Raw genomic sequence first — 14,321 nt, forward strand, 5'->3', positions numbered from 1 at the left:
GTAATGGATATTGTAAACAGACCAAACAGATAATAAAGTTTTTCACATGTTGGAAAATGTAACAGGCTGCAACATCCCCTCTCCCTTGCCATAACTTCTGTGCCGGGGGTCCTCCCTGACGCCGGCACTGATTAATAACTATATTTATATTTACACGTTTATTTACATATTTACAACGTACATAAACTACGTCTTCATTCGATGGCATTTAACCTAGTTCTCCCTTCTCTCTCTCTCTCTCTCTCTCTCTCTCTCTCTCTCTCTCTCTCTCTCTCTCTCTCTCTTCCACATGTTCCCTGGGTATGGCCATAATATCTTGGAACTCTTATCATGCACAATAAATAAAATGACAACTACAGAGATTAACTTACAAATGATAAAACTCATGCTTTCTCGCTTACTTAACAAGCTACAACGATACTTTTGAGAACGGCGTCTACAACCGTATTAAACCTTTTATACCACAATTTTTACTCAACATTTATTAATAATAATTACCGGAGAGGTGGCTCCCTAACATTTCCTATCATAACAAGTTAATAGTGAAATGTAATGAAAATCAAGAATCGATTTACAGCATTTTTTTGCATATATATTCTTTGTAACTCTTCTTATGGCCATAAATAAAAGTGTGTCGAAAAGAAGGTTAAAGATGAAAGGTCTTAATGATGACCCTTGCTTTAAAAAGAAAACCCATGTAAACACAAACCCATCCGTCAACTTTTTTCAGATGCAGTAGAAAAGAAATCTGACGTAGGACATGTGATGTTCACGACGTTGTTAAAATGGTTTTTGATTGGTCAATTGTTTCTTATTTAGAAGAGACACAGACAGGTTCTCTGTTTAGTTCGTAAAATAAAACAAATGAAAGTTGCACAGCTGCTTTGTTTACTTTGGATATTGTATTTAAACACTGATGTTCTAGCTCAGAGGCAAAGAGGTGTTAGAAAAGAAAATACAAGGAATGATGAACCGGGTTATGGTAGGAGACAAGGTAACAAACAACAAAAATTCTGATAAATATGCATGTTCTTTACCTGAGTCAGTGTATTTACTACATCCCGTTTAAGGTCAAGGCGAACTACGATTGTGAAATGACGAATGAATATATCGTCTTTACTTTATTGCAAAGTCAATTCATAAAGTCACAATCAATGGATCCAATATGTTGAGGATTCGAGCTACAAAGATTTAAATATTTAAAGCAATATGAGCTGCAATTTTCATTATGAAATTTTTTAAACGAAAATGTTATTTTTTACTAAAATGACAAAAATATCATGGTTTTTAAATTTCTTTTCGCCAAATTTTTGTGGAAAGGGCTATTGAGGAGCCTTAATTGGAGCGAAATTGAATTATTGTCTCCCTGTACAAAAATTGATTTGCTATATGTTCCTTAAAAGAAATATCTTTCCTCTGACAAAAATTTATGATTTTTTCCAACCTTATTTATCATAAACGTTTAAGTTACATGCAGACTTAGCATACTAGCAGCTACGAGTTTTTACAGCAAAATAAAATTCTAAAAAAAAATTACAGCTCATATTGCTTTAAACAAAAACAAAAGCTTGATTCATTTATCAATTTTTAGAGGGCATATTAATTAAAGTTTTTTTCTCTAAAAGCTTCGCCAAGTATAGGAAAACCAGCAGAGAGTAGGGAGAGGAACCGAAATGATGGAAGGAATAGAGGTAAATAATTACTTGCCTCAATAGACATTAATGTCACTTTTTTTTTCTTTTCTTTTTTTTTTATTTTTTTAATTTATGCTTCAGAAACTGATGTGGTGGTTAAAGTTCAAACTTTTGATAATTATGTAACAAAGAATACGTTTCAAAATTAAAAAAAACTATACGTTTGGTAAGCGTTCAAGACTGATGTATAGTATTACGTCTGTAATTGATCTGTAAAAGACCGACCACACCGAAACGTCACCGACGTAAAGAATAAATTGCTATACCCTTGTTCCAATGAAAGCCTCTTTTAACTGCATATATATAGCTCCATAATATAGCAATGAACGAAAACATTATTTACTAAATATTTACTAATAAATTTCACTGTTGTTTTATGACGTCTAAACGTTTATGACAACTTGTAAACAACGTCTTTCTAGCGTGTAAGAGTAACATGGAATGCAATCACAACTTTGAGGCTTGATAGCTCTTCCAACTATAGCCTCTTTAAGGGGCATGGTCACGATTTTGAAAAAAAAAATTATCTTTCCGATTTTAATGTTTACAATGCTTCAGTAAGGCATTTTCAACAGGCAACCAAAATTTGAGTGTCTTTCGTTGAGTTATAAGCGAGTTACTGAGCTTGCAATTCTTTGCTTTATAAACAAAGATTTTGTTTACATTTTGAATGTTGAAGTGGAAATTCCAGTTTTAGACCTATAATGAATGTGTTGAACGTTAGAAACTATATATTTATGCTTAAAAAGAATTAAAAGATAGAGAAATCAGCTTGAAAAAGATTTTTAACAGGCATATTGAACCTATGTAAACGAAAACAGGGCACGAGCCTTGTTTACATGACAAAGATTTGTGAGCCCTTTATCTTGCTTATAACTCTACGACTGACTCTCAAATTTCATTTGATTATTAGAAATACATTTCTAAAACATTGTGAAAAATAAAACAGAAAAATGGAAAACAAAATCGTGACCAGGCCCCTTTAATTACCGGCCTTGGGTCTAGTTAGTAAGATTAAATCATTACGTTCAATGTCTACTACAAGGTTATCAATCTCTGGCATTGAATCAAGGGGGAAAACTCTGGTATCCAACTTAATGGATGAAAAATATCTTTGTTTGGTCAGATATTGTTCTACATTTCATTTGATGACATGCTTTAACTTTCTCTGTTCTTATGTTAATAGGTCACTTCCGCAATCATTGAAATTACTTTATAAAGACAGTTCTACTTTAATTCTAACCTAATTTCTAGGGTAGAAGGATGCCATCATCATATAAAATCGTCTTCTCCGATTGTTCCTGTTTCAAATCTTAATATTTCGTTATGTTTTGCTGCAGATGTGTAAAACAATTATATGTATGCACAAAATCAAAGGCATATATTTAAACATTTCTTAACCTTCAACAAACCCAACGCTCAACGGAACAATCGGAGTAAGGTGGGCCTGGAGGACTGCCTATATTGAGATAAATTGGACTGTTAAGTTCAGACCAAACATAAGTAAATTAGTTTACAATGATATTTTTTCATTGAAGATATATAAGCCTGAAAACAAGTTAAAAATTTGAGTCCAAATGCTTGCATAGCTAGTCAATATTTTCTATAGAGATTTATCATATATTTCCACTAATCAATTATTTGGTGACCTAAAGGCTGAAGTCTTTCTTTTCGCAATACCAGTTATTTCTAAACAGAGACGCAAACCATGACCTTGATCTGTTCGAGCTTTTTTTTTTTGGTTAATATTTGAATTTTGATATCTAGACTATACTGTATCTATTTTTTACAAATTCATTTGGTTATACAAAACCATTCGTCCTGACCACCAAAAATGTTGACTTGTCTTCTTCTGTCCTACATTTAAATGATCTTTCACACAAAAATTGGAATTGATTTTACACGTCTAAAGAATCCTCGTTCAATAAATTTTCATTTCCAGTATTCCTAGTTGTTATGAGCCAACTGATGTATGCTGTCAGTTCTAAGTGACTTGTGAGATTTACTTAAAATTAAATATTTTTTAAAGTAAATCCACCCTCCTGTGACGTCATACATTTTACATAAACCATGAATTCATTAAAATTCTTGCAAGTAGATTTGTAATTTTTAAGTTATTATAGGTGCACATCAAAAACTCAAATCAGTGTTTACTTGGAGATTTTTTATAAGCGTTTTTCATCCTTATATTCGACATAATTAAATAATGACAAAGGGAAATAACTCTTTTCTATTTTTCTCGAAGTGATATATCTAAATGCTATAATTTTTCTAAGGTAAACATTTTTTTCTTTTTTTTTTAAATAATTTTAGTTTTCTGGCATAGTAAGCAATAAAATTTAAATATATAAACAAGTGTCCAACCACTTTTATTTAATTTCTAAACAAGAAAAAGTGTGATTTTCAGATGATAATTTCAGCCTTTGGTTTTTTTTTACCTTACATCTTAAATAGTATGAATACATATATATTTTATTTATTTTTTGATGAAATTCAAGTCCAATAAGTTAAAAAAGTTAAGTTTTTTTAACTATGAACCCATAATTTTATAGGTACGGAGTTACCTTAAATCAACTTAATCTTCACCATCATATGCATTCTGCAAACTTTGGCACTTTTTAGAGATAAAAGCGATCATAAATCCACGAAGAAATAAAAATTCAATCATTTTTATTACCTTTTAAAAAAAAAACTCACTCGTGTTTTTTTTTATTTCATACTGTCACTACATTACTTGTGTATGGTTTGTGCATATGTTTAACTTAGGAAAACTCAAACAAGAGGCCCATGGACCACAAATCGCTCACCTGAACAAGTCCTTGTATCATTTTATTTCGAAAGGGTTTATTATGAAGTGAACTCTGAATAAATATTGTAAAACTCATATATTTCAAGATTTTGCCATATATTAAACAATACATAAAAAGAAGGAACAATTTTATCTTTGGCATGTTTTTATTCATAGTTATTTTACACATCAAATGAGACTGAATTTAAAAGCTCTAAAATACCCATTTGCAGTAAAAAAAAAAATCCCATTTCACTGAAAAGATTGAAAAATTAAAAGATGATATTGGCATCTGTTTTGTATTTCAATAATGAAAAGCTTCTTTATCGATTCATCAAATAAAAATATTGCAGGTGTGATGAGGACATTAGGCATGTTAGATTTTGCATTCTCATCGATCATCTGTCTTATAGACTAAACTCAAAAAACATGGAAAGTCTTTATATAGCTGATAAAGTCTATCAATGATTCCTCCTTTTTCCATAACCATTTTTTATCTTTTGTTCCTTTATCTTTCCTAACTGCGTGTTTGTGAATCAAAACTTCGTAAAAACTAAGATCCACACCTTTTTGAAGTTGTTTGAATTTATGATCTTTGATCCCGATCACTTGGATCCCAATATGTGAGTAATTGATGTCGGGATCGAAATTAAAAAAAAACAAAAAACAAAAAACTAGTCGATAAACATACTCATGTATTTCCAGATAATTTAACTTTGATAAACTTATCATGGAAATTTCTTTTTTCTTTTTTTTTTTGAATACTTCTTTTAATAAAAAATGATTTAAACAATTTAGAATCTGCACTATCTTATAATGATTGCATAGTAATCTCACAAACTGTAGCATTGTAATTCTTAAAAAGAAGAGTTTAAAAACATTTTCCCATTATATAAGTCTATGTTAAACTTTGAACATTTTTTGGAGCCGTACGGAGTATTAGTTCGGGGATCACGGTTTTCACAGTTTAGAATCTACACTATCTAAGGGTACTTGTATAGTAATCTCAATAATTTTAGCACTGTAGTCCTTAAGAATACATTTTTAAAAACATTTTCCCCCATATATTTCTATGTTAAATTTGTCTTTTTTAATCAACTTTGAACCCCTCTTGGGACCCGAGATTGACCGGGGACCGTGATTTTTACAATTTAGAATCTTCACTATATATACAAGCTTTGGTGTAAATATTGGCATATCTGGTGCAGTGGTTCTTAAGAAGAAGATTTTTTAAGACACCCACCCAATTTTCGCAGTTTCGCAATTATCTCCCTTTTAAAAAGGGCTGTGTCCTTTATTTTAACAATTTAGAATCCCCTTCTTATATGGATGCTTTGTACCAAGTTTGGTTAAATTTGGCTCAGTGGTTCTAGAGAAGAAGTCAAAAATGTGAAAAGTTTACAGACGGACGGACGGACGACGGACAAAAGGTGATCAGAAAAGCTCACTTGAACCTTCGGTTCAGATGAGCTAAAAACGGTCTGGGTATCTATTAAGGATTTATAAAAAATGGTTTTGATTGCTCAATTAGGTTTTATGTACAGGCGACACGGACAGATTCTCTCTTTAGTGCATAAAATAAAACAAATGAAAATTGTACAGCTGCATTGTTTACTTTGGATACTGTATTTGAACATTGGTGTTCTAGGTCATAGGCAAAGAGGTGCTAGAAAAGGAAATACAAGGAATAGTGACATACGTTATGGTCGGAGACAAGGTAACAAACAACAAATATCTTGATAAATAGATAAATATGCATGTCCTTTACCTGAGTCAGTGTTTTACTACATCCCGTTTAAGGTTAAGACGAACTACGATTGTGCAATGACAAATGAAATTATTCGTCTTGACTCTATTGCAAAGAATGTTGGATAATTTTGTTTGTATCAGTTCATAAAGTCACAATCAATGAATCAAATATCTTGACGAATGTGCAAAGATTTAAATAATAAATCAAAAACAAAAGCTTGATTCATTAATTTATATTTGGGTATCTATTTATTTAAGTTCTTATTCTCCTATAGCTTCGCCAAGTAGAGGAAAACAAGCAAAAGGAAGGGAGAGGAACCGAAATTATGGAAGGAACGGAGGTATTGTCTACAAATGTCAGTTTTGGCAATTCGAACGAAAATATTGCGTGTCAGCAAGTAAAATGTGAGACGCTGATCTTTTAATTCATTGTTATGGAGACAAATTAGCTCGTGCCATGTCTTTGTTTATGTACTGTAAAGAAATTATGAGATCATTGCCAAATGGAGTGTCACTTCGCGACTTTATTTTTACATGTGTTTTGAATCAAATTAACCATTTGTTCCTGAGGTATAATGTTTACCGTACATACAATTTTAATGTCGTAAAAAAACTTTCGAAATAAACAGGATTTGGTCTAGTTTAAAGATCTTTTGCAAATGTTTTCTTTCAATCTTGCTTCGACCACATTTTTAAGCACTGACTTTCTTTAACCACCAAAATATTTTTAATTACTATCAATATATAGCGAGACATATCTAAAGCTAAGGTCTTAATCTATAATTTGTTCTAGGATACCTCAAATATACTTGAAATTTAATACACATTATCGCAGAACAGTTACGTGCTGATCTACCTACTCTTCTTTTGCAAACACAATATATATAAAATTCACAAAAATAAGCTTAACATCTGTTAATTGTGTGTACAAATTAGACGTCAATTTTTCTTTAGTGACGACTTTTACTTTTCAACCTAAATGATCAAAAAATGATTTCGTCAAAGATTTCAACTGCTATTCATTACAGGTAGTTGAAATTTGAACCCACTCTTAATTTAGGTTTGCCATATGATGGGATTAATTTTTATTAAATTCGATATTAACTTTCTGTGATATGTGTACTTCCTTTATTTTGTATATTCACTTCAACGCGGGGGTATGACCAGTAACAAAATTCTCATGTATGTCTTGTTTCTTCTATCTAATACGGGACTTATACCTTGTTGAAACCTCAAAGAACCAGCATTTGTTCTAACCTCGGTTAGAAAAAGTTATGGCCTGTTCGATTTCCAAATAAGTTGTTGCCCATTTCTTTGCGTAAAAGCAAAGTCCTCTTTTCGAAACGTTTCCTCTTTGAGTGGGACCTTAAGTGATGATCATCTAAATGATGTCTAAGTTTTTGTTTCATTATTAATGACATCTGGGACACGGGTCCTGTCCTAGAGCGGGGCTAATAATGCCATATAGTGAAAATGTATAAATCTTAGACAATCTTTACTACAACACACGTGGAGAAAAAAATGAATGCATGGTTATAATGTCCAAGAACTCATCTACCTAAATTGTAACATTCATGGCCCCTGGGACAGGAATTCAAGCCTAGGGCGGGCCAATAATCCCTTAAAGTGAAAATGTACTTACAAAATCTTTATCACAACACATGTGGAGAAAAAACTGAATGCATGGCTATAAGGTCCACGAACTCCTCTACCCTAATTGTGACATTCATAGCTCCTGTGTCAGGGGTTCAGGCCTTGGGCGGGCCAATTTTGCCATATAGTTTTAATGCATACAGTATAAAGTTTAAAAAATCTTCTTTTCTACTCCCACATATATGTAAGAAAAACTGAATTCATAATAATGTAGACCAGAAAGCGCGGTCTTCTACCAAAATTGTAAATTTCCTGTCCCCAAAGGTACAGGTTCCGACTCTAGGTTGGGTCCAAAATGGTCAAATACATGTAGTGTTAATGCATTTAATGTTTACAAAATAAAAGTGTTTCCTTTGATTCTGATGATACTGAATGAAAACTATTTGCAAACTAAGAAAGAAAATAAAGCCTTCTACCAAAACGGTAAATTTTGTTCTCCAAAGTAGGGTTTTGAATCTAGGGTGGGACCAAAACAGTTATCTAGTGTATAGGGTAGGGGTTTTAGTGCAGGGTGTGGCCAAATGGTCATAAAGTGTTAATCTATATTATCTTTAAAAAATGTCCATTGACATAGAATAGAAACTGACTGCATAAAAAAAATTAAGTTGCAATCTTTGATTGATTCATTCTATATTTTTATATTTTCTTTAAAGAGTTTAAAGAAGGGGGGGGGGGGGGGTAAAACAGTTCATGGAGTTATGTTTACTTGCTTGTTCATAATGGAGTTATCTTCCCTTGCGTGTTCAGATTTAGTAGTTTATCATAAAAAATAATGTAATTAAGAAGTTGTACGATTAAAAGAGATATACAAAACAGTTTTTGAACTTCGTGAATAAACAAATAGACTTATCAATAGTACAATAATAATTGGCTAGCCAAAATCACTGTTAAGCAGTGCATGTAAAAAAAAAATTGGGATAAATATTAATGCAAAATGGTGATGCAGCAACAATGGTTGAATATTAAACACTGGAATATGCGAAGGAAGTAGAAACGTAAAATAACAATGGGTTCTATTTTGTCGTTTAATTGCGCCAATTTAATGGGGAGACTTTCTGTCTAGTCCCTTGCGAAGGGGATGAGAGGTTGTTTAAATGAAACATGTATAATAGCAATCCTGTTTTAGTTTATCTTTGAAACCACACACACAAATCTTTCTTGAAAGGTAACAAATATGGGATAATCATTCGCTGTCAGAGTTTTGCACCTTTTCAATATCAGGTCATACACTCTTTTATGATCTTAAAGTTTTTCGCCGAAATTATCGGTTTCATTGTTCTTTGACAATATTTTTTTTTAAAATCCAGAATGAAACTGAATTAAATGCAAATATGAGATTTCCTTGACAGGACTGCGTATGGGTTATGGTATTCAGGTGACTGTTAAGGCATGTTGGCCTCTTGTCTCTTCTTAACAGTCGCAGATGTATATGAGAAATATATCTTTTTACATTATTCATTAGAATGTATAGTTGGAAAATACTTAATGACTAAAACTATTCACTTTTTTCATCGAGAGAAGGACGAAGACGAGCATCTCCTGAACCAGTTTTAACAGAGCGGAAAATGATGCAAACTCTTTGTAAACATTGCAATAATAGAGACCCAAACAGCGCAAACTGTCGATCTGTTTGCCAAGGTATGTATAACACTGATTGAAGCATTAACCAATTCTAGATATATCATATAAAATTAAGTTAATAGTTTTCCTTTTTTTCTTTCCATAGAATCAAACAGCCCCGACGGTAGCAGAGCTTTCTCTAGACAACTCGGAGATTCGTTTTGCTACTTTTGTGAAAACTACCGAAGCAACTGGAGTTATTACCAATTATGCAGAAATCGGTTATGTGCAGCAGGAAAGTAGTGGAAAAAATCGTTATTTTTTGTTTTGAGAAATAATAAAAACAATCTATTTTTTATTCATTTTGCTGTTAAATGAATAAAAGTGAGCAAGCCAGAAATTTGAGATTGTATTAAAATTATACAACTATTGTAAATCTTCGTTGGAAGTGACGTGCAAAATCTAAAAACAAAGATAAAAAAAACTGAAGAATACTCAGCGTCCATTAATAATTGTTAAAAGTTAGCTCGCTTTAACTTTGCATAACTAAACACTTATAATGAGGTAAAAAGAATTCTGAAGTTAAATTAGGTAAGGAAAAGAAAAGTAAGTTACGTGTTTATGTAAAATTTCGAAAATATTTCACTTTGTACATTTATGGGTTTTTTAATATTCGTTCAGGGAAAATTAATAGCTCTTGGTTTAAAAGCTCAACCAACTAAAGCCTCTTAACTACCAGCCTTGGGTCCAGTAAATAAAATTTACTTTACTTTACTTTAATGTCTACTACAAGGTTATCAATCTCTGACATTGAATCAAGGAGAAAATCTTTGGTATCCAATTTAATGGACGAGAAATGCCTTCGTGTGATCAAATATGATCTACATTTCATTTGGTAGCATGCTTTAATTTTCTTATGTTTAAACTAGGTCACTTTCGCAGAAATTGAAATTACTTTATAAAACGTATCTACCTTAATTCAAACCTAATTTCTATGGTAGAATGGTACCATTTTCATACAAAATTGCCTTCTTGGATTGTTCTCAGTTTCGAATCATAGTATTTCTTTGTGTGTTTCTGCAGCTGCGTAAAACAATTATATATTAGCACAAAAGGATAAGCATAATTATATATTTAAACATTTCTCAACCATTCAACAATTCCTCGGAACAATCAGAGTATGTAGTGCATAAAGGATTGCCTTTGATGAGATAAATTGGACTGTGATAAGTTCTAGACCAAACATAAGTAAATTAGTTGAAAAAAGTATCCTTTTTTAATTGAAGATTTATAAGCTTGAAAACAAATGGTAGATTTACGTTGCAATTTTTGTATAGCTAGACAATATTCTCTGTAGGGATTTAATAAATATTCCACTTATTAATTTTTTGGTGACCTAGGGGTTGTAGTCTTTTTTTCGCAATACCATCAAATAAACGGAGAACAACTCTGACGAAAACCCTGGCATTTCTCTGTTCGATTTTTTTTTCGAAATTAAAATCATGCACAATTCAGATGGAATTTAAATATATATACTATAATGTATCTATTTTTACCAAAAAAAAATTCATATCGTTATAACAAACTTCCCGTCTTCACCACCAAAAATGTTGATTTGTGTTCTTGTATCCTATATTTAAATGATCTTTCAAACAAAAATTGCAATTAATTTCATACGTCTCATGAATCCTCATTCACTAAATTTTCATTTTTAATGTTACTTGCATTAGTTGTTTTGAACCAACTGTTGTATGCTTGTGAGTTCTAAAGGACTTGTGAGATTTACATTGAATTAAATATTTTTTTTTAAGATCATCTTTAACTTTTGCATCATGTGTATTCTGCAAACCTGGACACTCTTTCAAAAAAGCGCTAATAAATCCACGCAAGAAATACAATTTAATAATTGTTATTGCTAGTTTCAAACAACTATTTGAAGTTTCTTAATTCAAAACTATCACTGCATTACTAGTGAATGGTTTGTGCAATTGCAGCGATTTGTTTAGCAGTACAACACATAAAAATGGTCTGGGTTTGTATTGAGGATTTTTTAAATATATGTGCATTGAACTCAGTTTGATTGGTCAGCCATCAATGATATATTTACCAGTGTAGTGGTTGTCAGTTTTAATATTAAAAATATTTGCTTTCAGCGTTCAGTGTGGGTGAATGAAATGCCTGAATTCGGTGAAGCATGAATAGTATTATAGTCTATTTATAGGTATGTGTTGGGATAAGCGAAACAACCCAACTTAAGTGCATCCGTATGAAATTCAGGGAGTATTTGATGGTCTAAATAGCTGATAAGATCATTAAAATGTGTTGTTCAGCTTATCTCCACTGTTCCTTTTTGACTGGATTACATCTTCGGAATATGTAGCAAATGGAGTAAGTATAAAGATTTTTAGAGAGGTTCCGAACCGTTGCACGATAATATCTCTACAAAATAATTAAAATGATGGATTTGCGAAAGAGTATATAACGTTAAGTTCGATGTAAGTCATATCTACAACCTTCAACTTCAGGTTTAGTTATTTTCCTTTTTGAAAAATGCAAATGTCGTATCAAATTTTAAAAAGTCATGCATATTCTATTTTCAGAAAATGAAAAAATATAGATTGAATGTTTCTCAAGTATTTGGATTAAACACAGAACTATATTAAGAGATTTTTTAATACTATTTCTTATTAAAAATTTTATTTAAATTTTGGTATGACATTTTATCCAACTTTAATCGCATGATACCATTATTATTTTTATATTAATTGAATCAAACCTTGAAGTAACTAACAATTCGAAAACTGTAAAAACTATAAAGGTATTTGCAATCTAAGAGCAAAAGTATTTTCAATAATTTTCAAAAAACACTGTACCGTTCTTTTTAACTTTGCTTTTTAACAGCTTCCTGTAGATTTTTTCTTAGCTGGGTTTATAAAAATTACAGTCGCTCAATCATTCCAATCCATATTATTTGTATTGGTCCTCATCAAAGCAACACTATATATATCACCACAAAACCCCCAAATGTCAAAAATTCAAAACATTAAGACTAAAAAAGATTTTACACTTACCAAATCTTTTCACCTGTTTTCAGAAAAACACAGATGTTTAGCTATTCAATTTTTCATGCAATGTGTCAAGCTTGTCATTTTTATGAAAATTGAGTAGACTCAGTCTGTCACTTTATTGACATGCTACATGTATCTACAAAGAATGCGCAAACATAATTTAAATATCAAAATTTGGATTGGTAGAAAACATCAATGTTAGTTTCCTTTCAAAAGTATAGCTGTAAACAAAGAAAATCAAAGAACGCTTTTTTCAGTAAAGAAAAAAAAACATCAATGGCGTTTTTCACTAAAGGTACTTTTTAACATTTACTTGTTTGGCTTTAATAGTTTTGAATAACCTGACTGAATTATACAATATGTACCAAATTACTATTGCATTTAACTTAATTATCTTAATCATAAAGGCAATCCATTTTGATGAAAATTACTTATTCAAACTTAATTGCAAAAACCTCATGACATACTTACTGAAAATTCAGAATGAAAAGCAAAATATTCATATTAGTATTTGAAATGAAAGTCTGGTATTACCGATCACAGGCACGACGTTATAAACATGTAACTCTTTTTCTTATAATAAAACAATATACCCTCTACCTAATAAAACAGAAGGTACACATTGCTGCCAGCTTGTCTATACTTACTAGCCTTTTTGCAAAGAAACTACAAAATGCAAGCACCAGAATAACTGCTTACATCTGTGGTATTTCAACACTTACGTGTGAGGTGATGCCCGCAAGCTATAATTGATTTTAGCTGATAAGAAATTATTGTGAAGTTCATCAGAAAGCTACTTTCATTTTCGATAAAGTAGCCCGAAATAGCAAAAACGCTTTGGCTGATCAAAGTCAGCGGTAGTTTGCATCAAAATATATACTTGCAATGAAATGATATTGAATTATTATGTAAGAACGAATATATTTAATGGTAACTTATTTAGAATTTATATAAAAATTATTATTTAACAAATGTTGAACTAATAAAATGAGCCAATTCGTTTCTTGAGTGCGCGATTTTAGTTTTGATGGATAGAACGCTTGCGAAACACGACCTCTGGTGACAGAATGGGATAGAACTTTCCAGAACGGGGTAACCAAGAACGCAGGTATATTCTAGGCATATTTCACTAGTCAATGTCAATTTTGACTGATGAAGTATACCTAGAATATGCCTAGAATGCCTACAGTATCTCCAAAAACGGCATTAACCAAGCTTCTGAGCTTCTTTCTAAAATGATGTCAAATTGAATAAATGTACCGGGATCGCTTTTTACATGATTTGATATAGAACAAGAAATAGTTTTATTTTCTACATAATTCTTTGAAAACCGTTAAGGGAAAAAATATCATTAAATCAATTATGACGTCATAATGGTTCTAGCACCATAAGGACACTCTGGAATTATTTACTAAATCTTGACCTTAAAATTCAAATATGATACTATCTAACAGGTCTATCAACGAACAATGGTACTCAAGTGACCGTCTAGGTCTTTGTCTCTTATGGGGACGGGAATACTTGAACATTTACTTTTATCATTTAATGTATACTTTAACTCATAATTTTGTAAAATTATAAATACATTAATATATGAATGTCTGGCTTTCCTGTATGTTTTTAGACTAGTCCTGATATGTATTTGCTTTGTTTTCAATTTTCATTCGAGAAAAGATAAGACATGTTACAAACAATAAAGGACGCTGATATAGTACTGCTAACCTTTCATTTTATGCATGCAAATAGCTTCACTCAATGCATTAGTGTAAAGAAAGAACAGTACATTTTATCTTTTAAAAAAAAATGTAA

The 14,321-nt window shown here is 31.3% G+C and overlaps 1 protein-coding gene and 1 long non-coding RNA gene across 2 annotated transcripts; one reads left to right on the top strand and one right to left on the bottom strand.

Moving 5' to 3' along the window:
- Positions 1-827: 827 nt before the first annotated feature.
- LOC128156128 (uncharacterized) lies at positions 828-9,844 on the top strand. The gene is made up of 6 exons (XM_052818148.1): positions 828-994; positions 1,626-1,691; positions 6,131-6,199; positions 6,507-6,572; positions 9,406-9,522; positions 9,611-9,844. The coding sequence occupies exons 1-6, from the start codon at positions 865-867 to the stop codon at positions 9,745-9,747; spliced, it is 585 nt and encodes a 194-aa protein (XP_052674108.1). The 5' UTR covers positions 828-864; the 3' UTR covers positions 9,748-9,844.
- Positions 9,839-12,629, bottom strand: LOC128156129 (uncharacterized). The gene is made up of 3 exons (XR_008239676.1): positions 12,516-12,629; positions 10,418-10,527; positions 9,839-9,906 (listed from the first exon to the last, which is right to left on the bottom strand). It is a non-coding gene; the product is annotated as an uncharacterized LOC128156129 (long non-coding RNA).
- Between the last annotated feature and the right edge of the window lie 1,692 nt (positions 12,630-14,321).

This window comes from Crassostrea angulata, chromosome 7, assembly GCF_025612915.1.
Source record: "Crassostrea angulata isolate pt1a10 chromosome 7, ASM2561291v2, whole genome shotgun sequence".
Classification (NCBI taxonomy): domain Eukaryota; kingdom Metazoa; phylum Mollusca; class Bivalvia; order Ostreida; family Ostreidae; genus Magallana; species Magallana angulata.

Bases quoted from the DNA above. Each gene is read 5' to 3' on its own strand.
- LOC128156128 (XM_052818148.1), top strand. From the start codon at position 865: ATGAAAGTTGCACAGCTGCTTTGTTTACTTTGGATATTGTATTTAAAC. The intron at 995-1,625 runs GTAACAAACAAC...TTTCTCTAAAAG, and splicing joins GGGTTATGGTAGGAGACAAG to CTTCGCCAAGTATAGGAAAA. The intron at 1,692-6,130 runs GTAAATAATTAC...TTGGTGTTCTAG, and splicing joins AAATGATGGAAGGAATAGAG to GTCATAGGCAAAGAGGTGCT.